This window comes from Mustela nivalis (genome assembly GCF_964662115.1).
Source record: "Mustela nivalis genome assembly, chromosome: 13".
Lineage (NCBI taxonomy): Eukaryota > Metazoa > Chordata > Mammalia > Carnivora > Mustelidae > Mustela > Mustela nivalis.
Genome location: NC_139032.1, coordinates 34,734,644 through 34,761,129, shown reverse-complemented (window position 1 = coordinate 34,761,129; position 26,486 = coordinate 34,734,644). Strand labels below are relative to the sequence as shown.

General features: G+C 37.3%; 1 protein-coding gene across 15 annotated transcripts in view; it reads left to right on the top strand.

The window, feature by feature from the left end:
• The window catches only part of PTPRD (protein tyrosine phosphatase receptor type D), a 194,094-nt gene that overhangs the window by 116,381 nt on the left and 51,227 nt on the right, over positions 1–26,486 (top strand). For all 15 annotated transcript variants that reach the window (XM_082694980.1, XM_082694978.1, XM_082694974.1 and 12 more), the window contains one exon: positions 15,519–15,694. In XM_082694980.1, coding sequence (XP_082551106.1) covers positions 15,519–15,694 — 176 coding nt within the window. The remainder of the gene's footprint in view (positions 1–15,518; positions 15,695–26,486) is intronic.

The window sequence follows — 26,486 nt, the reverse complement described above, 5'->3', positions numbered from 1 at the left end:
CTAGGTTTTTTGCTATCTATAGAAGTAGTTAATTAAGATTCAGGTATCATTTGTTCTCACATTTTCTTTCTCATATAAATATACTATAAATGGACACACGAAATCCCCAATACTATATTACACACAAGCATCTCTCATTACATTCTTGGCTTGGCTCTAGGTGAAAGATTTCATAATGTAGTTGATGCTTATGGAGGGGAAGAAAATCAAGGTTGTCCATTTTACTGATGGTTTCTGATGGTTATAAATATAACGGTGATTATCAGAATAAAATCATTGGCTGTTATTTTAAAATGAGGGTAAGGGGACCTGTTTATAAATAAACCTGGATAGCCAGCAGGGACAGTCTAAAGGTTAGGAGTTGATGGTGTGGTGATTAATTAAAATTAAGCATATTGGAAATGTCTGGTGCAGCTAATTTGTAGACTGCTTGGTAATCTGTCTCTCACAATGGTAGCAAGGTGTGCATTCCAGAGGGAATGGTTGCTCCTAAAAGATGAGGATTACACTTCTAATACACCTAGCTGCTTCTAAGGGTTCATGAGGAGAGTATTTTCCATTCATCCCCTTCCAGCAATAAATCCCTTCACATGGCATATTAAAATCAATTAGGGGCTCATGTTCAACACTCAGCATTTTGTTAGTTTCTTTTGGCTATAGTAGCACAGTTTACCATGTCACTTAAATCCTTTCTTCTGTCATAATAGCTAACCTGGACCACCAACTACCACATACCATATCATTCTCATTGGCATCCTTTAGAAAAACTCTGTGGCTTGAATTCATACTTGAAAGCTCACCACTTACCCTCTTCCAGATGTTTTATTAAACATTAAATAATACCAGTTTCAGACCCAGTCCTTCTTAGAACCTGGCAGTTCAAACATCATCTTCATCGTTCAAGTATTTTTCACTTTTTCTGCTTCCCAAATCTATGATGCCTACGTAACTTTTTCTCATAACTCTGACTAGGCTCTACAAGTCCTACCTTCTTTGTTTAGTACCCAAAATTAATTTGAAAGTGAGACACTGCTTAAAGACCTCCCCAGTAATCACCTAAGGCAAACAATACATTTATTTCCAGTTTTGGGGGAGGACCTATCTTTCAGCATTTGAGCAAGGTCATACCTGTACCCTCCCCTTTCTTCAAAATGGTATTATTTGGCACAGATATATTTTGTAATGTTCTCACAATCAATTTTACATTTGGAAAATGTTACAGTTCCTTTTTGAGGCTACTGAAGATACTAGAAATTCAAGAGTTAACCTTTTTCCATATGGGAAAAAATTGATCAGGTGTATCAAAATTTCATCAATTCTGGTTCTTCAAGTAGGATGGTGTCACACAGGTAATTGCTTCAAGTCCTATTTGAGAACTGTAATTGGTATATGTGGAGGATTAGCATATAGCATTTACATTTTATCTTTACATCCCACTTCAAAATGTAAAAAACACGAAACAAAACCAGCAATTTCTTGTCTCAAGTCTCTTAAATCAACTCCTTGGTTAATAAGAAACTAAACCAAGTCACAAGTGGAAGAGAGGAATCTTTTTTCCATTAGTGAAATAGGTAAACTATAAAAATTAAATGAATGTAAATTGAGAACCTATTTGGCATGATCTTGGCTGGAGAACGTGTCAGTCTGCCTTTGCTATATTGTAGCATTGTTTCCAGTTGGAATTAGGTCATTCAGTATTACTACATGCCTGTACTTTTGCCCACTTTATCATTATTTTCCTTAACCTGCTATTTTCCACCGTCTTAACAGTAAAGTATGTCAAAGAACAAAGAATATTCCTCCTTGTCCCTTATGTCCCTTATTATGATAGATGGAAATGATGTACATTTCATTCCTATGCTATTTTTACAGTACAAAAGTAAAAGAACTTGAATCAGACTAAAACCTGCCTTTTTATAGCTCTATGCTCACAAATATACCCTAAATCTAGAGCTGACCTAGAAACCAAAGTCTTTCAATTTTAAGTCTTATGCAAAAGGTTAGAAGCATTTAATTGAAGTTTATGGGGCTATATAGAGAGCTTTAATCTAGATTACAACCATGAACAGCGTTTTATCTTAGACTAAGCCCTACTCAGCAGATATTTAAGGGGGTAAATGATCATCCTATATCTTAAGCTTGGAAAAGGAATGCTGGCAACAGGAATAGTAACCACAGAACCCCTAACTGGGGCCTCTTGCATAAAGGGAGCTTTAATAACACAGAGCCAGATTTTTCAAGAGGATTTAAATGTTAAGAGACTTAATGCACAATTTAGAAAATTTAACATGGTCGTTTCAGGTTCCACCGGTAGTGATGACTTAAAAGACTTCAGTGGAAGGTTTTAGTTTGGACATTTCTGCTGCTGTTCTCTAAGTTGTGCTGGGCCCTCTTCATGTTTACTTTGCAGAGTGGTCTGGCAGACAATAAAGGAAAACTGGAAGTTGCCACAGTGATTCGTATTATCTTTATCTTTTTTTCCTAGAGCAAAACCTTTATACTACTTCCACTGAGCAATGGCAGAGGAAATAAACTAAAGAATGGGGAATTATGTGTCAGCATGAGTGTACTAATTGAATTCTGTGGAAATAGTGATATTTCATGACACATTTCCAAATCACAGTCATTTTATTTATGCTGGGGAAAATGTAGAATAAATTCAAGAGAGTTCCAACTACAAGAATACTTACAATTGTTGAATTATAGAGCAAGACGTATGGAAACACAATTAAATTTTTGAACAGTCCAGTTACTGTTGGCAACCCCTCCATGTTTAAGCTATCCTTAAGAGACATCAGTAATTCCTGAGGAAGAGAGGTGATAGGATTTATTTTTCTGGTTTAAGTAAATATTGCCAAAAACTAAATTGATACTAATACTTATACATAAATAAAATAATGTATCATTTGTTTAATCTTATAGAATCCAAAGTTTCTCATTAGTTTTACTTAAGTAGGAAAAAAGAAATGGATAAGCCAAAAGATGAGAAAAGCAAGGAAATTTGGGTTTGGGTCACAGCTCTGTCACTTAGCCTCATCTTCTCTGAGTGTCAGTTCCTCAGCTGAAAACTTTATTTTTGTTTTAATTTTTTAATTTGAGTGTAGTTGACATACAGTGTTGTACTAGTTTAAGTACGCAACATAAATCTTATGCAACTGATTCAATTTCTCTGAGTTCCCCACAAGTGTAGCCTCTCTCTCTCCACACAATGCTATTAAAATATCAGTGGCCATATTCCCTTTGCTGTGTCCTTTATTCCCATGACTTATTAATCCCATAACTGGAAACTTGTATCTCCCACTCCCCTTCACCCATTTTGCCCATCCTCTTAACCCCCATTCCCTTTGGAAACCACCAGTTTGCTCTCTGTGTTTATAGGTCTGATTCTACTTCTTATTTGTTTATTCATTTGTTTTACTTTTTAAATTCTACATATTAATGGAATCTCTTTTATATTTGACTTCTACAAATTAACTGTATATAGCTATCTCATCAATTATATCACTTACTGTATATATTACATTACTTTACTGTGTGTGTGTGTGTGTATTTATACACAGTTGTATTATATATAAGTAATAGAGCTCAAGTTGGAAGTGAGCTCTTCTGATTCCACAGCTCATGCTTGCATGGGCGCACCTCATTCACACTGCTTTCCTACTGATAGACAATGTGTCTCTGACTAAGTCATAGTTTGAATCCAAATGTCCACATTTATAATTTTGCCTAAAAATCCATTTGATCATTGAGCTAACCTACAGATAATACAAAACTGTATTTTAGTATTTAATTTCCTATTTTATGGCACAACTAACCTGAAGCAATGACACAATATGGGAAATCATCAGTGATCCAAATACATTAGAGCCCTGTAGTTGTGGAGTAAGGTTAAACGCATCTATCTCTAACTGATTCCAAAGGTGATCTACTTACCTTGGTATCTGTGTATGTATCTTCAACTCCTTATAAACCCAGGGATATCAATTAGTAGCAGAGTATGTAATGTCTTATAACTAGTACAACTTCAATCTAATTATTTCAGTCCTAGATTTAAAAAAAAAAAAAAAAGGTATTTCCCCCTAAAATGAAATTACTGTTCATTGCTGCTGTCCACAGCTATGGAAAAACTAAAAAAAAAAACTAAAAAACTTTGACTAGAGCCATATTCTATGGCTATTAGTAATGAAATTAACATTTCACTTTAAAAGCCATATTTAAATGGAATTTTAAAAACATTGTTTACCAGGACTAAAACCCAAACTTTTTTTACTAAAAAATAAAACTCAACTTTTTATGTCAACAAGAAAGTCAAAAAGTTAGAATAGATATAATTATCTGGGTACCTATGGTGTGTTTGTTATCATGTCATAGATTTTATATCATATATGAATTCATGGATGGATTTTCTTTATAATGTTCTGAACGACCTCAAAATCTAGTACTGTCAAACTTCTAAAATTCAAGTGACTTGTTTATAATTAATAGCTGGTAGTTAGTGACAGAGCCAAAATTCTAATACAAGTCAGTCAGACTCTAGATTGCAATTCTTTCGAACTGGCCACTCAGAACTATAGCAGCTTTTGAATTCATAATGACTGTGCCTATATATGTCATACCTAATTTAAAAATGATGGGTTTTTGGCTGGGGAGACTGTCTAGGAATTTTGAAATATACATTTTCAAACATTCATGTCAGAAATCAGAGAACTAGAAGTCTTCAACTGTGTTCTTAGACTCTAGTCAAAGTGAAGTTTTCCAAAGAATAAATGACATATAAATGCTTTCAGGTGGATTTTTTTATTTGCTTAATATTATTTTTAAAGTTCTATTAAGAAGAACATTGGATAAGAAGACCGAAGACTTGAAACTAAACTCTAAGTTAAAATTAACACTTTGAGGAAGCTAGATCCTTTTTAGAATTTGACAAGCATTTTAAACCTCACTTGAAAACAAAAGACACTTACCCAATGTATTTGTACACTAATTTCATCGAGTTCAAGGACACAGAAGTTTTTTTAAGCCCATTTGTCCATTTAAAAACCTCTGACTTGGCTCTCTGCTCAGCAGGGAGTCTGCTTCCTTCTCTCTCTCTGCCTGCCTCTCAGTGTACTTGTAATTTCTCTCTGTCAAATAAATAAATAAAATCTTTAAAAACCTCTGACTTGGCATGTTTTGTTCTGTTAAGAGAGAAGAATGAGAATGGGTAAGACCTTTCCTGCTCCACCTAAAATTCTGAAAGTTGATTCTAAATCTAGAAATCAATAAACACTGAGCAATATTTATTAGATAAATACTGAATCTTGGACATTAAGAGATTCGTTATTCTAAAACAAAGAAACAAACAACCCACATTTAAGATAGAGGTGTTTTTTTTTTTGTTTTTTTTTTTTTTTTAGATTTTTTCTTTATTTATCTGACAGAGATCACAAGCAGGCAGAGAGAGAGGAGGAAGCATGCAGCCTGCAGTGCAGAGAGCCTGATGTGGGGCTCGATCCCAGGACCCTGGGATCATGACCTGAGCCGAAGGCAGAGGCTTAACCCACTGAGCCACCCAGGTGCCCCTTAAGATAAAGGGTTTACGCCAAAGAAAACCATTAGCCTGTATGTGTCTCTTCTACCAAGCCAGATTTAAATGGTTCTATCTACGAAAGAGTTACAAACGACAAAGCGTAGGAGTGCCTGGCTGGCTCAGTTATTTAAGTATCTGACTGTTGATTTCTGCCCAGGTCATAATCTCAGGGTTGTGCGACCGAGCCAGGCTGGAGGCCATCTCCGCACTCAGCAGGAAGTCTGCCTGACATTCTCTCTTTCCCTCCACCCCTCTCTTCATTCCACACTTGTGCTCTTTCTCTTAATAAATAAATAAATAAATAAATAAATAAATAAATAAAATCTTAAAAAAAAAGAGAAATGATAAAGAATAGCCCACATGGTGTTATATGCACTTTGTGACACAAGTGCTTATTAATTTAATAAGAGAAGCATTGTGAAATTGTTTCTGGTTTGGGGGGACTATATTAAAGTTCAAAACATAAATATATGTATTCGCTTTTTCTCTTTAATGGATACATCCTGGCAAGGGCCCATACACTTCTCAAGAATCTTCCTATTAAATCATACTAGACTCTTCTTGCTTCTGAAGATTTTGTGCCTCAGTTTCCTCATCTGTGCCATAGGATTAAAAATAGCACCTACTTCCTAGAACAATTACTACAGTTTACTGAATTAATATATATGAGGGTTTGGGAGAGTGTCTTGCACAAAGAAAATGCCCAGTAAATATCGGAAACTATGGAAATTATCAGTGGTGTTCTTATGAATTCTATTATTACTATCAATATGTCCTTTTGTCCTCAGATGGGATTTCTTCTGTTTATGATCTATGGAAAAACTAATAAAATCCAAGTGAGAAAACTGCATGTAGTTGGAATACTCTGTGAAGAAAAAAATATGTACATTGGTGCTTGATAAATGGAAACCAGACCCATAATAACATTACAAATTTCAGCAGGGGGAGGATATGTTTGTTTAAATGGAAATACAAAATACATCATCTGTTTGATTTACATAATATGAGCAATTCAAAAAAATCCAACTGTAAATAATACAGCTGATGTTACAACAACTCAGTTGTTTGTGAGATGGGCAATTTAGCACCTTTCAAATGAGAAAGTGACTCCCAGGGAATCACTGCCCCTAAGATAAATAATATTTTTTTAGAAGTAAAGAGAAGAAACTACTGGTATTCCTTTGTATTGTTGATTCAGCTTTTACCACCACACTAGTGCTTGCTATTTAAGTCATGCCTTGGCTTCTTTACTGCACTGTTCGGCGGTTACTGATGCGTTTAACACAGCTGTCAGCACATGATAACGTATTGTTCCATTCACATCTTTCCTGTGCTGTGAGTTAACTGCTTTTTTCTAGTATCACCTGATATTTTTTTCAATAAGTAAAAACAAAACAAAACAAAAAAGCCACAGGGAAATAAGTAAATACAATCTGCCCAACATTTTCTAATAAAATGTGAATTACATTATTATAAGTATAAATGTTCCATATGAAACTCTAACATCAAAGAATTTAAATTATTTTTCTGAGCAACAAATCCCTTTAATAGCTGCCATGTGCTATTTCTCACATCAGTTCAATAAATATAATTCTTTCCCCTCCCTCTTGGTTCCTGTACTTTCCCAGTCTCTCTCTCTCCCTCTCCTTTCCTCTTTCCCCTCTCTTCTCCTCCCTTCCTCCAGACACTAATGACTAATTTGTGGGCACCTGCTGTTTGTTTTATTTTGCTCCTGAAATTCTATTTAAATTAGCAAAGGAATTTTGTTAGACTGTATGTCCTATCTAAGAAAAAAACAACAAAAAAAACTGGTCTAAATCTCATCCAACTATTTGTTGAGTTTATTTTCGTCAGGTTGCTCAGAACATCAGACATTAATTTAACAGTTGTGTGTTTTGTTTTGTTTTTTTAATATTTCGAGTCCTTCACTTCTCAAGTTAATTGTTTATAGGCATGACAAAATTTAATCTTATTTCAGGGTGGTATTTTTTTTTTTAATAAAAACATTCTTTTTGAGGAGCCTGGCACACATTTTTATAGCTTAATTTATCTTAAGTAGGGAGCTAGAGAGGACTTACCCTTTGGAAACTTAGAGCAAATTCACAAGGAGCTTGCAACCTGCCTAAAGACTAATGGGAGCTATTTAAATGAAATCTTTCTCTTGCGTGTAGCCAAGCAAGTGGTGTGGAGAGGAGATCAGGTACTCCCCAGTTCCTACCTCAGCCTGTCCTTGTGCTTCTTATCTGGAAAAGAGAAGAAAAAAAAAAAGTTGAGGGATGGCTAGCTGTGTTGGTTTTCTTCTTTACTCTGTTTTCAGGAAGCCAATCAAAAAGTAAAATCAAAAAGGTCCATAAGTTTATTTTTCTCTCCATTGTCTTTAGTTTAGCTATTGGGAATTTTTTTTTCCATTTTTATTGTACAGCTCTGAAGATTATGCTAATGAATCTACACTTCATTGCTCAGGCTGTAGAGAAACCTACATCATCTGTGCTGTGGTTCTGTTGTTAAAATATAATCACAGGTTGTATATTGCTGGGAAGTCATAAAACAATTATTGTTGTCCTCTCCATTATTTTTTTTTAATAGAAAATGGAAAGGGGCCTTCCAGATGTGGAATAGCTTTTCATCAGTAGAGTATTTAGGAAGAAGTAGTCTTATTTCATTACTGTTTATTATACTGATCATAAGAATAACTGGTATTTTAGAAGTTTCAAATCCACTGGTATTTTAGAAGTTTCAAATGCATTGAGTCATTAGATTTTCACAGGGAGTTGGGTAAGGACATAATGAAAATACTGCTCATATTTTAGGATCTGTGAGGAAACTGGGGCTCTGCAAGTTTCCTACAGACAGAGCTCCTTTTGCTATATTCTGCTTTGATTCATACTATGTTAAATAAAGCAACATAATAATTTCATCCTTATTAATATAAATATAATTGACCAAAACTCTGTGATGCTGTACTGGCCCAAGCTTTGCTTCATTTCAGGGCAGAGTGCTCCCTGATTAGAAATGAGTCCCCTCCATCACAGGTACTGATGATTCCCAACATGCGTAGCTAGCCTTGGAATGCATTCAATGACAATTCAATCACCCACATCCTCCTCTGTGACTACTCTCATAACCCGGCCTCTTCAGCATTAGCAGTACTGGGGAACGGAAAATGAAGGGGAAGAAGACTCAGAACCTTGATAGGGGTGGAGCCTGGCTTCACAAACTCTTTCCAAATTACCCATTCTCCCGTTAACTCATTGTCAGGAGGAGCCCACAGAACATGGCATGCTTGTAAAATAATTCTCCTATGCACCTTAGAAGCATGGAAGGCAATTTGATAATGCTTGGTACCTCTGGGGACACTGAGTCAGATAATACACTGTACCTTTGCAAGAAGCATTGGCTTTTCTTTGCTGGAACGCCAATAGCATCATTCATTTTGCTAGTTCTGGTGTGGCTGCGGGTGGCTGTCATAGTACAAGTGAAGGCAAAACAAGGCCTGTGTCATCTGAAATTAAGTAAATTTACTAGTAAAGTATTACTGGATTTCATTTTTCTGTTTTCTCTTATTTTGCCATTGTCAGCAATAAAGTTAACATTTTTTTCTGCATTGTGGGTCTAAAAACTGTAATCTTGGTCTTAATCAATTCATTGTTGTTAGGGATACTGTGTAGGTGTGGATGTTGAACTTGAGGAGACATTATTTCCTAAGTAAAAGATAGCTTTTGTGCTCCATTGGGTCTTGTATACTTCTGTCTCACAACAGGGAATAAACTGGTTTGCCAAAAAAGTTTTGTTTTGTTTTGTTTTGTTTTCACTACTAAGGATTTGTAGTAGTGAAAAGAAATAAGACTATCTGGGTTTTGGTACCGTGCTGTGGGTCAGGACAGAGTCAGCCACTCAGCTGAAGGTCCATCTCTAGCTCTGCGGTACAGTTGCTGTGTGTCCGCTGGAGCAGGGAAGGGACTCTGCCTTCCCTATAATGCTGCCTCTTCTTCATTCTCACCTCTACAATCCAGGGACAGCTCCTTTCCATGAATAGACCACCTGCCAGTCTAGTCCCACCACGCCCCACACCTTGTTTTTGAATTTGTGTGCTTTTTACCCCACCCTGTTCTAATCAAGAATTGAAGTATCAGTCACACCAAAAAACCTCATCTCAGCACAGAAGAGATAGAAGCAATAGGAAATCAGCTTGAAAGAGCATCAGAGCATGTTCCTGCCTAATCTGAGAGACACAAAGCCTCCATCTTAAAATAACTTCACAGAGATTTCTGAATCCAAGAAGGTTAAGAATACCACAGAGAGGCATCTTATTTTAGAACTCAAAAAGACTCAAGGGAATCAATTTGTCCAACACACCTTGTTTAGCAGATAAGCAATCAGAGGTCTGGACAAGTTGAACAACTGCCCAAATGTCAAAGAGCAAACTACCGGCATCCCTAGATAGAAGTCCCAGGTTCCTGGCCAATTTCTCTAAATTTTTAGCAAGTTCTTAGTATTCTTTCAAGTCTTTAAAAGGCACATTGCAGCTCTTCCTACCGAATGGAGTGATACAGAAGTACCCACATATCTGTGGTAATTTCTTAATTTCACATTAATAAAACAATTCCTGTACTATTGGGGGTCTTGCTTTTTCATTTACTATTAGGACATAAGGCCTTATTTTGAAACTTTTATAATTATGAATACCCCTCAACAAGAGAAGTCTTTTCGAATCAAATTATCTCCTGACTGGAAAAATTGAGAACAAGGCAAGTTGGGTTTTTTGTGTGTTTCTGTTTTTGTTTTATTTTGTTTTTTTAAGTGAGGACAGAAGGAGAGGGAGAGAGAGAATATCTTAAGCAGGCTCCATGTCCAGCCCAGAGCCCAACATGCGGCTCAATCTCATACCCCTGAGATCACGACCTGACATGAAATCAAGGGTCAGACACTTGGGGCACCTGGGTGGCTCAGTGGGTTAAAGCCTCTACCTTAGGCTTAGGTCATGATCCCAAGGTCCTGGGATGGAGCCCCACATTGGGCTCTCTGCTCAGCAGGGAGCCTGCTTCCCCCTCTCTCTGTGCCTACCTCTCTGCCTACTTGTGATATCTGTCTGTCAAGCAGATAAATAAAATCTTTAAAAAAATAAATAAAGAAAGAAAGAAAGAAAGAAAGAAAGAAAGAAAGAAAGAAAGAAAGAAAGAAAGGAGTCAGATATTTAACCAACTGAGCCACCTAGGCACCCCTTACTTTTTTGTTTTGTTTTAATGGGCCCATATGACCCAATTAGTCCTCCTCAGGTTAACAGGAATAAAAGAAATATTTTAACACAGTCATGATGAAACAGTTCAGATCATGTATTCGCTGGCAGTTCAACATGCTTTCAAGGTTTTAAAGCATGAATTGTCTATGTCTTCTATGTCATGTCTTCAGCATGAAGAATTGTCTATTTATCACAAATATTCTTTCAGAGTAGCTTTGTCTTTCCAAGGATTCCTCTCTTTCTGTTAAGATTCAAACACATGTGGGACCAATGTCATGAAGCCCTATTCTATTAATCCTATGCTTAGGTGAAGAAAAATGGCATTGTCCTTGCACATTGAATTCATGATACTTTTCCAAAGCTTTGCAAACAATTAAAAGAACAGCAAAGCCCGAAGTCTGTGCCTAGACTTACTTTCCACTAAAAACTATAACCAGCAATTCCCAGCAAATGAAATGAGAACCTAAAACTGTCCTAATTCTGTTTAAGTAGCTGTTGCTATGTCTTGCTATGCATGAAGGACATAGAAGCTCAGCTCTACTACTATTCATCTCACCACAGTCTCTGTTGTTCTTACAGACTTGTGTTTTATAGCTCCAAGTTTTCTTTGCCCCAACACAAAACCCAGTATAAGCATGTAAGTAATATTTGCAGGCACCACAAGAAAGTACAGTCCATTACCAGATAAAACACGCTATAACACAGAAAAGGGGCATAGAGGTGTAAGATGAATTCAAGATCTAGCCTCAGCCCCTTTCTCACTTATAAGATTAGAGTGATAATTATGGGTCTTGGACCTTTTTACATGACTATTAGTAGGGGAAGAGTACACATGAAGTAATACATGGGAAATCATGAAACTTACTTTTATAAGGGTAGTAAGCTATTCTTGAATAAAGACATTAAGAACAGCTGACTCCAAGAGAGACAATTCCTACAGCAGGGCCAGACCTAAGATATTTGGTTATGGTGAGCTAAAGGCAGACATGTTTGTTATGCTTTCATTGTTTTAATAGGCATCCCCACCCAAAAAAGGAAAAAAAAAAAAAAAAAGGCAACTAGCACCATTATTATCATAGTATTGGACAAAGGTCTCCTTGACTCTAAAAATCAAAAGCAATCAGCTAATTTATATTAATTCTATGTGCTTTCAGTACTGCATGTTAAGTTAACATAGATTTCCATCCATCATAGCCCCAGAGAAATTCAATTAATTCTCACACACTTCTCTTGTATAGTAGTGCACTCTGATTAGTGTTACATTAACAGATGAAAATCATCTTCTGGATAAGGCAGGGAATTGAAAATTAAATAAACAAATATATATTACTTGGGGAAGGTCACCCCCCAAAAAGTGAAAGGGTTTTCTAGATTCAGCCTGCCAGCAGAAACATTATAATCACGAGCTATTGAAGAAACATTTCATGGCACCAGAACACTTGGAAAGTCACCATGTTGTTTTTCTCACAAGACTGGTTGAAAAATCTTTCTAAATATGGTACAGCGAAAACTAAGATCTCATCTACTTCTGTTCAACTTTAGTTCCCAATCTGTGGTGAATGTTTTTAAAAGGCCAAACCACCACCCTTCCTAAAATCTTTTCATATTCGTCTTTCTACACAGTTTGTTACTTGGGTTGTATGAAATGCAGATGCACTAGATCTTAGAGCTACAGATACATAGTCATCTCTCGCTTCCCCATCTTGTAAGGGTTGTATGGGAGAAAACTTACCTGGAATGTCTTTTTGCTGGAGCATGTAAAGGGATTTCCTGAAAGGAGGCCTTCACTCATACAAATGAGTGTCAAAATAGAAAAGGAGCCTCAGCATTATCTTCAAGGTGTAAACATTAGCCCAATAATTAACTCCACTAGGTACTGAAATTTTTCTTTTTAACTTGCTTTTCAAAATATCAGGTCCCAAATTCTTAAAGCATTTGGTGATACAGTAAAGATTCCAAGTGCCTAGTATTTTTCAGGCAGATTTTTTGTATTTTTATCCCTGGGAAGGACAAGTATTATTGAGTAGCAACCTACCCCCACAACTTCCCCCCACCCCTAAAAAAAAATCATAATTTATTATGCAAACTTAAGCACTATGTCAAAAAACAATTCATTACATAATAAATGATTAAATTTTACATAAGAATGTTGGGCAGGGCTAATTCCCTTCTTTTGGATGTGAGTGTCCAGTCCATCTCCTCTGTTCTCTGACACATTATTCAGATATAATCATTATCCTTCATAAGGGGGAAATGGCACAATGCCAAGCTGATGGATTTTTCTAAGTCATTAACCCAGATTTCTCTGTTTTAAATTTGCTTGGAAAAAACTTTTCTGTATATTGCTTTAGCCAGAACCCTTTTTTTAAAATCAACTTTTTAATGTTGTTAACTATTAAATTAAAATTTTGAAAGTGGGCTTTTCCTGTATTAAAAATAGATTCACTGTTGGCTCAGAACCAAATTCTAAGAACATGAGGTTGTGTGTGCTTCCCAGTGGCCGTAACCTGAGGACTTTATTTAAACTATCTATTGAATCTACAGTAATTTGGTGTCTGGAAGAATAGGATCTTTATCAACAAAGGGCTGCCAGAACCCCCAACTGCTTCTTGAGCAGCTGTAATAGATGAATACTGTTACAACCAACCGTGCATTTAGGTTTTTACTCAAAAGGCTTTCACTAATGCTGGTGGTATTCCATATCCATATGTTTATCTCGGAGCCCAGTAGTTCCCATCTGACTTTCATTACTTTTTTGAGAGGATCAGTTTTACAAGTGGAATCAGAAAAGCAGTCAAAGTAATTACAAGTGGCAATCAGTGAAATATAACAATTTTAGCTTAGGAACATATGTTCCATTATAAAGAAAATATTCCTTTTTTTTTTTTTTTTTTTTTTTCCTCATAGCTCCAGGACTCATATTTTTCCCAGGGCAAGAAGAGGCCATATACAGGTTCTAGTGCTACCTCTCGTATCTTGCCAGTAGCCATGTAAAATGTTTGTTCCCCTGCGGGGATAGGCAACTCCTTTCATCCCAAGCAAATCTATTCCCTTTTTGATTCTGACAATTTCAAAATGCTTTATTATATTGGAGACGAAATTCTTCTGTCTGTAGTAACATTGTTCAGAATTGAAAAATTCGGATCTCAATAGAGTAAACCTAACCCTCTCTTCAGATCCTCACAGGCAGCTGTCATCCCCAACCCCTAAATTTTCCTCTGCCAGGCTGTACCATGTATCCCTTTCTCATACAGAACAGCTTTGATTTCCTTAACCTCTCTGGTCACTCTCCTTGGAAGAAGCTCAAATTTATCTATATTCCTCTTAAAGGTGTCACACTGAATTAGACTTTCAATCAGAACACCAGCATCAAATTCAAGCTCTGCTACTTATTAGATGTCAGAACTGGGGCAAATTTATTTTTGTCCTTGGAGATAGCAAGGGTTAATAACTGAGACCTGGTCTAGAGGCCAAAACAGGTGATAACCATGTTAACAAAATAGTATATAATTACAATGTGTAGTAAGTAATATAAAGAGTTGTCAAGAAAGTTCTGGGCTCCAAGAGAATCAAAGGCAGTGTTTCTGAGATATTGGTGGAGTGTTTTACAACAGGAAGAAGATAGTGTGTTCTAAAGTGGCGGATGGCACTGAGGTAGGAGAGCAGTGTTTTCCTACCAATAGAGGGTAGACCAGCATCTAGAGTTTAAAAGGCAAGGAGGTGAGTAGAACAAGATGTGTTTGGAAAAGTGTGGAGCTTTGTAACTATAGTTGAGAGTTTCAGTTTTTTTGGAAGTAAAAGGGAAGCCCATTGTTGGGTTTGAAGGAAAGAAGTTATAGTGTCTGAAATATTTTCTTAGAAATTGCTCTTATGCTAGATGAAGAGCAGACTGCAAAGGACAAAAGTAGAGCAGGATAAGCAATTAAGAGGCAATCGTCATAATCCAAGAAAAGTGCACATAGTACAACAATACTGTGAGGTTTAAACAAGAAGCAATCTCTGTGGAGACTAAGACAGTTGTAGCAGACAGAAGGACTATCATTAAACCAGACTCCAGCAGTCAGAGCGAGAGCTTTCATCTCTATGCACCTCAGTTTTCTCCTTTGCTAAAGGAAGATCCTGACAGGATATATTTCATAGAGTTGTTTTAAGGATTAAATGAGTTTGCAAATGAGTTCCATGTTAGCTAAATTTGTGCAGAATTTCTCACCGTTACACATACTCTAACCTACACTGCATTTTCAGACTCAGGCATTATTTTATTTCATTTCTGTCTGGCAATGTGGTATAGCATGGGTGAGGAATGTGACCAGATAAAATTCTCTCATCCTTTACATGCTGTATTTTACTGATGCAGTGGAGAAAATAGACAGTGTGAGAAAAATAGCACAGTGTGGATAATCAGTTGTAGTTTTCTTTCTTTGGTATCTACCTTGTCATATTACAGAGATCCAATACTTGGACCACCTATTTCTTTAATGTGATAGTCCCAGTGAGACTTTATCTTGCTTAAGACATATTGTAATTTTATACTTGTTTATTAATGTGGTTATTGCCTGTTTTGACCTCTAGACCACGGCTCTGCTATTAACCCTTGATTCCTCTAGCATAGTGCAGAACAGTAATATAACATTGCCCTCACACCAGATCCCAGGCTGTTTTTTTCTTATGAGAGGTTCACCTCATGGAATAACACTTCTTGTTTTACAGGCATCCCAGGAAGTGACTATGTGAATGCCAACTACATAGATGGCTATAGGAAACAAAATGCCTATATTGCAACACAGGGATCTCTCCCCGAAACATTTGGGGACTTTTGGAGAATGATATGGGAACAACGGAGTGCAACAGTTGTGATGATGACAAAACTAGAAGAACGATCCAGGGTAAGAATATCTACCTTCTCCTTCTTCACATCTTTCCTCAGGTAGTCCTTATGTTGCATATTTTATTCTTTTCAGAATCTACCCTTCCTTCAGCTCTGACTTTCTAACAGAAACAACTCTGAATGGGTATCAAAAGCTCTGATGAAACCATTTTTTAACACTGAGTCTTTTAAGAAGAAATTCTCTCATTACAATGTGATTGCCAAAAAAAAAAAGGTACTCAAAAAAGTAAACAGTTTGGTTAGAGAAAATAAATATTCACTTGAACCTCTTTCAAAAACACACAGACTTTGGGGGAGAATCCCAACAATATATACTTGTCAGTATTTTTAACTTTTTCTTTCTCATAATCTGTAGGGTAAAGTCTAAAATTCTATGAAAGAGGTTCTTATATAAATTATTCAAATTAGCATAAATTAAGTTAGGGCAGCTGGAAAAATGATATGGGTTAATACACAGCTGAGAAAACACATAAATGTGTAGAGGGCATTTTGCTACTTTAGCCTTCTCCAAAATGAATAGATTTTAATAACAGTCATTGCTCGTTAAGGTCTAAGAAGGGGGTTTTATTCATCATATGGGTCCAATATTATGGTGCATGGCACATTAGTTAAATGTTATTGATTTGCAGAACTAAAGCATAATGGGTAAGCAGTGTGCCATATTCCCAAGTGAATATGCAAATATTGTAGCCATCTGATGAAAATCAGTCTTTAACCTTGAGAATTTAATGAAGGAGTCTCTGAAAAATCACTGAAGGCAGCACAGACTCTCACTGAAGAGTAGGGCAGTCAGGGCAGAGTTTTGAAACCACTGGTGAACGATTTCTTTTACTGTGGTCACAGTAGCCTCAAAAAGATATTTAGAAGGAAGCCAAAGCCCAACGCCCCATTTGTTGTGTGACAGTTGAGTTTATAAATGGTCTCCTAAGCTCAATACATGGCAGTTTCTTTTAGCTCAGGCATGTAGATGAGGGAAAAGTTGAAGGCTATGCAGGTGATTCCTAAGGAGAGAACTCAAGCTCAGGAAAAAAATAAAAAGTCCTAAAAGTGGAAGTAATGTATGTGGTACACCACTGGTTTACCAAACACAAAAAGCGATCAAATCTCTTTATAACATGTGAATTGTATAGAAATACTGAAATATTGTCTGAAAGGAGTTTAGGTGAAAACTGTGAAGACAAATGTCGTTGTCATTTTTTACATGAAAACCCCATTAAAAAGATGCAAATGGATCCAATATTGATCTTTACTCAGGATAACCCCTAGATAGCAAGTCCTATAAAAACAATCCCTACCCAACTGTTTCGTGAATATAACTCTTCATGATGCAATGTCTAACACATATTAGACACATTGATACTTCACAACAGTCCTGTGAGATACACACTACTAAGATCTCCAGTTTACCTATGAGCCAACTAAGCCTAGAACATTCCAGAAGGTCACTTAACGTCATTCAGCTATCAAGGTAAGAGTGAGGATTTGAAGACCGACAGTCTGGCTCCAGAACACATGTGCCTAACCATCAGGCCATATTGCCTGTTAACACTTGGGTGAAGCTGAGACAGCTGAACTATTATATTACAGCATGCATGTAAATCCAACCTACCCAGCCTGCTCTGCCTGGAGATACCGCTGGTAACAAGCAGTCATTTGCAAAAGCTGTTTTCAGTAAAACACACATTTTATCTTGACACTGCAGGCCTTCATTAAACCGTGCACAGAAACTTGTTTTGAAATAACCAAATGAAATTCTGCCCCTTTTCTCCCTAATTGCTTCTAATAATAAAGTTAGTTCTAACTGGCCCCACTGCCACCGCAACATCTGATGGTAATGAGCAGTTCTTGGCGGAAGGCATTGTGACTTAAATACCTACAGTTTATCTTTATGTTGCAGGCTACCTTTTTTTTTTCCCCACCTCAGACAGAGGAACTTATTTTGAAGTTACTAAATGAACCTCTGTTTGCTCCCTTCATTAATTACTCTTTGCTCCTGCAAGTTAGCTTTCTCCTTTGTTAAATGGCCTAAGGAGCCCAATTAAAATGCTGTCTTGTGATTTTTGTTCTATGGTGGTTCACTCTGTACCCAAACTTGTGATGACCTGTATAAGCCAACATGGAGGCGTCTCAACATCCTCAATCTGACCATACCAATGAGCCCTGACCCAAAGCCCCTTGTTCCCCAGTCTAGAATGCTTGAGAATAAATGACCACATGCAACTGAGGAGTCTAGCAAAGTTCTGGTCCCCCAAACTACCTCACCTGCTTTTGATTTTCTCCCTTATATCCTCCCACCTCACCTTTTCCCTATCCAGTTGCTGCTTCTCCTAAAGTCTAGGAAGAAAGGGGAAAGCATTCCTGGATTCGCAACTAAGAACTTGGATTGAGTTTCTCAAAATAGTGGTTAATTGTTACAGAAATATATAGCTTTATACTTTAGGAACTCTGTGGGTTATACAGGCTGATCTGGGAACTCTACGAATTTTCACTTCTGAGTAGCCAACTTCAAAGCAGATGTTTGAATTAGTCTGGCTTTATTTAGGCACTGCTTGTAGTCTCCCTCAAAAAGGGAGATGGTCTAGGCAGTTGAAACAAATCACCTCTCCAGGAGTTGAAGCCTGAAATTTCATCATTTGGAAGAAGGCTCACTCAGGTTCTTGAAATAATATTCACCCCACACCTTGGTATATGGGGAAAAAAAAAAGTATATGTGCAAATGTGTGTAAACACTTCTGTGTACTGTAGAATACTTTTACAGGAGTACATGTTGACTGGTGATTTGGGATGGGGAAGAGAGAAGAAGAGGAAAGGAAAGAGAAGATAAATGATATTTCACAAGACTGTCTAGGGATACCACCATCAGAGAGAAGGGAATTGTATGACACAGTCCTAAGGAAGGGTGCCTTGAAGTCAAATGTTTGGGTTTAGATCCCAGCCATAGTGCTTACTACTGTATGACAATAAACACATTACCGGGATCTCCAAAAGTCTCATTTGCTCTTTTTAAATTACATAGAAAAATTATTGTGGCATTAACCAAGGTAAGGAATATGACAAAGTCACCTCAGTGAATCTCAGCTGTTAGTGTTTGGTTGAGACAGAGAACTAGGAGGGTGTACCAGAACAACATCAGCTTCCCCTAAAGCTGCTCTCAAAGAGTTCAGGTTTTATTCCCAAATGCAATGTGTTTGTTCTCTGTGGGTGCCGGTGAATCCTGACCAGCCTCACAGTCACTGCTCATGATGAATTCTGCCCACCGTTTCCAGTGTAACACCCATGTACTGTGATCAAACAGAGCTCAGAACATGGGCTTCTTTTGCCCTTGCCTTCCCCAGGACAGAATCTGCAGAATCGAGACACTGATGCAGGGAATTGTTAATTAGTCGGCACATGGACCACAGGACTTCTGGCTGTGGCTTCCACTGCAACCATAATCTTCAAACAATGCAATATGAAAATAGTAATATCAGTATAAATTACATGTAGTAGTAATTGTCACTAAAGACAATATATTCTTGGCACAATGCTTCCTTTTGATTCAGTTTTGCATTACCCTTCCCCATCCTTTTATTTACTTGACAGTGCTAGGGAATTGCTTCCTTACTCCCCGTGTCCTGTGTTTTCTAGCATTGTGCTTTGCCTCTACTCAGGCCTTTGGATGACAAAGTAGCAGTGCTTAAACCTTTGCCAAATTGGAACAGAGAAGGCTCTTGGGTTCATTAGCATGTATTAGAAGTTTCACTAGCCTTTTGTTAAAAACTGACCTTTCTTAACATTTCATTGGCTAAAGAAGCCCTTCCAAGAGTGATGACTTAAAGACTCAAATTGGTCTTTTGGAAACTTAAGTTCTTTGATTTTCAAATAATCCCCCCCAAATGTGGCCTTGCAAGAATTCCAAATTTAACTTAGAAGACTGTTTGTATAGTGTGCTTTCAGCTCTCAAACCATGAAGAGAGAATGTGTACCTTGAATCTTCTCTGAGTGTCATTTGGAAATATAAAGAAACAAAATATAAGGCTATAAACTGCAGTTTTTGAAAGTAAAGTACAGTCGTTGCCTGAAAACACACAGATCAGTTTAAAGCCTTGTAAAACGTGGTGTGTGACATGAGATACTGTTAGTAGGTCTTATTCTACAATTTCCATCTTTTTTGCCAAATCCTCTCAAGTTCTGCATAGTTCATTGATTCTGTAGCGAGTCATTCTCTCGTGCCCTAGAATGTGGTCTCTAATTGTTTCCATGTTTCATAACATGCCAATAAGCACATGAATCGGTTTGGGCAACCACATGGAGGGAAGAAAAGTTCGGAAAAAATGAAGCTCTAGTAGGAGAGTAATTCCACTCCAAGGGTGTTATTTGTGGGCAACTAGGACACATGGTTGGCAGCCTTGCTTGAACAATTGGAGGCTCCGAGGTAGGATTTGCCAAGGTGACTCCTGGCCCAGGAACCTCTAATACTTAGTGGGCGATTGTCCTTTTCTTCTCCCCCGCCCCCCTTCATCTGTTTGCTTTTGGCTATTCCTCTTCTACTTTGTTTCCCATTCTAAAGAATACAAGATGCAGGGAATGTGTAAGCCTCTTGCTTAACAAACTCTTCAGCAGCCTTGATAAGCTGAAACAGCTTAACCAAGGTTAAGGGATATCCGACTTTCTCTTGTCCTCACCAGCTTACCCTTACTTACTGCCCATGGTTGATGGTCACTTTTGCTTCTGTTGTCTTGCAAGATTTATAGTGGGATATGAATCATTTCAACTGCTATTATTGTGATATTGTGCTATGATTAGTGCTATAAATATTGAGGATAAGGAGTGAAATTTTTACCCTTAACAAAGGGGACATGATTTGAACTGCTGTTCAGTGTGGGCCACCTTGATTAGTGGTGTAAGCATAGGGTTAGCAGTGAGGAATTCTACACTTGGTTTCCAGATTATCTAAATCCCATTTTCTGTTCCCAGATAAAAAATTATGCAACCCAGTTGATGGTGTCCATTGTTAGAGCGGATCAAATGTTTTAGGCATCACAATTTTAGTTTATCTCAGGTCATAGCAGGGGAAATTCCTTGCTCCACTGAATTTTTTTGTTTGTGCTAATGAATGGACAACAGATTCTATCAAGGCCTAAGGGACTGGGATGGTGTTAACAACATTGTATTAATAATTTCGGGAATTAGAATACAAAGCCTTGACATTTGATGGGTGGAGCACTTCTGACTAGATGATCACTCCCTCCACCTCTGATGTCCTCCCCTGTCCTTGAACCTCACGTTTGTATATTTCCCCCAATATAGGGGGAAGGTGAAACATGTTCCCATTTGGCTGCATGGCCAAGAGGACAATTCTAGGCAAAGGAGATTCTGATAAAATGTTTTCTTGTTTTCCTGTAAAACACATCTTGAGATTCTTTTCAGATTGTGAGGTCCTTTTGGGTTAGAAGTTGGCAGAATCCTGTTGAAGATTATAAATGGCAGTGTTATTGTTTTCATTGTCGTTATCGGTTTTGGAAGGCCCAGCCTTGGCCAGCAGCAGACTAATTCTTGGCCTCTCTGTTTTGTCAAGGTTCGGTAAGTTTAATGGAGAGCAAATGCTTTCCAAATGCCAGGTCTGTGTCCTTTTCCAAATAGAACTGGAAGCGCCCAAGGCCTTGAACATTTAATTTCTCAAACTGCAGCCTAAAGCACTGCCTATCTAGGGCAACAGAAACTGCTCTTTCCTTAAGCAACTGTAGAAACAGCAGCACAAACACTGCCTTTGGAGCCTGCTTGATGTATGGGCTTGTTTTTGAAAAGTGGTGGATACTTAATGTAAATAGGACACTGGCAACAAAAAGAATGATGCTCATATTGGCAACCTGAAGGATGTTTGGGTCCTTATCTAGCCAGTTCCACACTCTTGGTTTTCTCTTCTCAACAGACACAATGTCAGATAAAAGGAAAAGAATCCCGCCAATTTCTCAGTATGTTAGCTTCTCGGATTTTTCTCCCTTCTTCCTCCCCGCCCCATCCCCTCGATTTAGAATGGCAGCCTACAGATTCTGGCCCAAAACAAACCTTCCTGCAAAAGTGAAATAGAGGCACTATAGCCTAGGAAAGCGCTGGACTGGGAAGAAGAGGTGCAGTCTTGCTCTTGGAGACTGTGCAAAGCCCCTCTCATTGTCCACATTCATGTTTATAGCACTCCCAGGCTGGTGAGGTCACTTCTAAAATTTTAAGAAGTGTGAGTCAATCTCTGTATTCAGGCAAAGCTGAGGTTCAGCTGGTATGCATCAGTCTAATTGTACTGGTTGTTAAAGTGCTAAAAAGTATTGATACTATAGGTATACAGAAATTGTCTTTTCATTGAAACGTTAAGTCATCTAACATACTGCTCAATAATGGTGATGCAGGAGTGTGGCTGGGCCACAGGCAGCCACTGAGCAGATCCAGGCAGACACCAAGGCAACCAGGGGGCTATGTAGAGCACCCAGCCGCTGCCAGGTGAGATTGGGCTGAGGTGTGAACTCCAAGGGCCACCGCAGTATGGGAAAAAGCTGACATTCAAGTGCGGCCTTGCCAGGACAAAGGGGTACTTCATAGAGTTTTTCTCTGATTACAAAGACAGGCCAGAAACTTGAAATATAATGACTGATTATTTAATGGGGGAAGTCATTAGAAAAGTTTAGTGCATGTCTCTATATGAACTTCTGGTAGGTACATTGTCCTCGTCTATTGCCATAGGTTGGGTGGCTGATAAACAACAGAAATCTACTTCTCACATTCTGGAAACTGGAAGTGGAAGATCAAGAAGCTGGAAGATTAGGTATCTGGTGAGGCTCCACTTCCTGGTTCATAGAAAATGGTCTTCCTTTTGTATCCCCACATGGTGGTAGGCGGGAGGGAGGTCTCTGGAGTCTCTGTTGGAAGACTTGAAACCTATTCATGAGGACTCCAACCTAGACCTAATCTCTTTCCCAAAGGCCCCAACTCCTCATACCATCACCCTGGGAATTAAATTTCAGCCTACAAATTTGGTGAGGTGGGGCACAAATATTTAGTCTATAGCTCACATCAAACAAAAGGAAATAAGGAAATAGCAATTTTTTTGAAGTGTTCAAACAGATAAGCTGTTTTATAATGAATAATTTTGTTTATCTAGAGACTAGTATTTTTGAACTTTCTGGTTTTATTTATGAAAAGCTATTACTGCATTTGTAGTCAAATGTTTAATATTATTCTCATTTCGGGTATTCCATTGTACTTGATCTCCACCTTGTAGTGGTCAACAAAGAGAAAACCAGACTACCCTTTTGCCATTCAGAAATAGATATGGCCAAATGTTAGTTGAGTGAAAAGAGTAACATTATCACTGAAAGGCAATAGAATCATTGAGATGATCTCCATATTTACTTTTGAATAATCAAGTATTGAAGCTGGTTTTTAAAACTGCCAAGAGAGCTATTATAACCTATAGAAACAAACAGTTCAGCATATAATTTATCCATCCACTAAAATATATCCTAATAATTATGTGAAACTTCCTTTTATTATATTCTCCCTTATTAATTGTGTATTCATGAGTGTATATTAACATTTCCATATTCCCAAGACTAACTTTGACTTGTATTATCTAATGTTAGAATACTTTGTATTTGCTCCTTATAAAAGGCTCCTCTAGCCAAACATAGTAGATACTAATTTCCAGTAAGCATTTCCTCCAAGCACAGTCAGCGCACCTACTGGGTAAATCCTATATGGTATTTCCAGTGGCAAGTTTTATCATTCCACCAACTTGTTTTTAATAGGTTGCCATGAAAGAGGAAGTATAAATTAATTCCATAGCATACACAGCAATAGTCAGCTTGTTCTTTCCATAATTATGAAGAAATGAAGCTACCACATAAGGGTAATCATTTTGTAATAATAAAAATAACTATCTTCCCCAAATTTGGCTAGAAATCTGACCTGTCTTCTTTAGGTTAGCCCTCAGATTGAGTTACTGGGTGAGGTTTCTAAACCACAGCCTGGGTGGCATGTTCTGCTTCTCTCCTTTTTCCTCTCAGACACTAAAATAGTCTCTTCTCACATCTGATTAAAATTCAGGTTAAAGGAAGGGAGTTATTTGGAAATCTTACAACTATGTATCTGAAGAACCAGCAGGTGTAAGCATATCTCTATATTTAGCTAGTAAAGCTGATGGGTTGGGGGCAGGACTGCATCTCATTTCACTTTGGTGTCCCCATTGTTGCCAAGATCTTGCCTTCCACCTAGCCTCTCCAAAATGCATATCCACGGGGATTAATAACATGTTTCTTTTGTTCACATTTAGAATGATTAAATTTTTATAACAACTATCATAAAAAATGGGGAACATAGTCTAACTGAGAATTAATAATAGCTGTTGCCTATTGAATGCTTATTGGGTTTATGAGCCTTATGTTAGTCCTGTCATTCTGGAGATATGGTACCCATTTAACAGATGAGGCTGCTGGACTTTGGTCCTAAAAATAGAAAAGCAGTTTACCAGCTATCCAGTTGGACCGTCCAGCCTTCTGTGTATCAGTCCTGAAGATGTCAGTCACTTCAGAATCAGGTAGGAAAAGGCAAGCATTAGTATTTGCATTCAGGAGCTGCTGCCTTCTCATTCTTAGATGCTCAGAGGGGAGTCTCCTATCCTGGGCTTTGTACATAGAGCCTAAAACTGGTAACTCTCTTTAGGAATACCTTCTGAGATCTTCTCCCAGGGGAAAAGAAGAAAAGGTGGAGGGAGGGGCTATTGGCCAAGTAAAAACATGTTTAACTTTTCTCCTGTTCCCTTGTTTTGCCTCCTCACTCACTACAGTTCCCAATTGCTTTCTAATGTTGAAATCAGAAATTATTTGTTTAGTGTATGTCTAAAAATGAAGGGCTTAAAAGAATGTCAGTAAATCCTAGCCCTTTAAATGTAGCCCTTAGAAAGCAGATGAAAGCATGTGGGCTACTCAGAGAATGAGGGAGAGAAAAGAGTACCCAGGTACTAACTAATGAAGGGAAGAATGGATTGCTGTAGCTGTTCTGAGAAGCCTGGGGAATGCTTCTAACCCTGTTGCTGAGACCTTCTGTGTGCATGTGTACATTACATCAAAATATTTATTTTTCATAAACTCCCTTTGTGAAATATTTCTTGAGAGAAAACAACAATGTTTAAATATATTTGCTTTGGTGAGTGCTGTGAAGTGTGTAAACCTGGTGATTCACAGACCTGTACCCCTGGGGATAGAAATATATGTTTATAAAAAATAAAAAATTAAAAAAAATAATAATAATAATAAAATCTTAAAATAAAAAAATATATATATTTGCTTGAAAAAAATTGCTTTCAGTTTTTTGCTGTTGAGTTTGAAACATTTTAGAGTGGGGTTTTTGTTTGTTTGTTTGTTTTTGTTTTGTTTTTCTTTCTGGTAAAGAGTAAAATTCGGGCCATTATTTCAAATGAGTACAAAAGCTTCCTTTTCTTCTTCTTTTAGCTAAAAATGTTCACAACATTCCCTCCTTTAAGTAATGTTTTCCGATATTCCTTTTTCCTAAAGAAGCCAGACTCCAAGTACTTGAAGTAGGAGAATAATTAGTGTAACTTCGGTTTTTGCTATGTCTTAGGGATAGAGCGGAATTGTTGATGGAAAATCACTAAATAATGAAACGACTTTTCCAGAGGTCACATAAAAGTTGGCTTATGGTTCTTTCCTTTATGTCCTTTGTCTTATCTTACCAAAAGGTCTGATGATAATCAATTCCTAGCTCTGAAATATAATTGCATTGAATTAAGTTCAGTACATCATACTGACCTTATAGATCATTACATTGCATTAACCTCCTGTTTTTGTGTCTTCCATAAAGATATTTGTTTCTGTGGAATTTGATCTGCTGATTTTGATTTGAAAGGGTTGCCATCCAGCTGAAACTATTAAATAATGAGTTGAGTTTCTTTCTTCATTTTTTAGCTCAACACATTGCTGGCATCCTCTCAAATGTTGCAGTAAGAGGTCTCCAAAGTTACTTTTGTCCTTTGCAGCGCAACATCAACTTGACATTTATTTTTTATGGTTTAAATCAGAGCCTTTGGCATAATTTTTGTGATTTTCTTTCAGTCTGAATCAGGGCTACTTAAAGAGTGTTGGCTCTTTTCAGGTGGTATTCTCTGCTAATTCCAGCCACATACAACTTGGGTTTTAATGGATGGTCAGAAAACATAAGAGTGCTTAGTCAGGGTCATGCTATATAAATATTCTCCTTAGAGTATTTTCTTTCCGTTCTGTTACTATTCTTTAAGTAGAACATCATAAAATATAAACATAAAAGAATATATTATGCTTCTAGAAAACATATAAGTATGTTTTAAAGATCCTATTAAGACACAAATAGTCCATCTTACTTGAACCACTCTTATTTGTTTTTTATAAAATATGTGTTTGTGTGGTCTTACCTTAAAATAAAGGCATAAGAGTCAAACCTTGTAAATTCAATCTCCACTTTACTGAATAACTGTGCATTAAAGTGGTTTTCTCCTTTTTGTTGTCTAGGAAATTGGATAGAGAATATAACCTCTGTCTTTTCAGAAGGCCCATGATCTAGACAGAAAGAGCCCGAGTCCTTTGAGGAGCAGATGCTATGTCTGTGAAAGAGAAAATTACAATATTATTCACAAATGCTACTAATATTTATATTCAACATAAAAGCAAATAATTATCTAGCAATTCTATTCACTGGACCAAAAAGTTCTAGTGTCTATGACAATAATGCCTCATTGCTTTTGTTTAAATCCAGAGATTATGACTTTC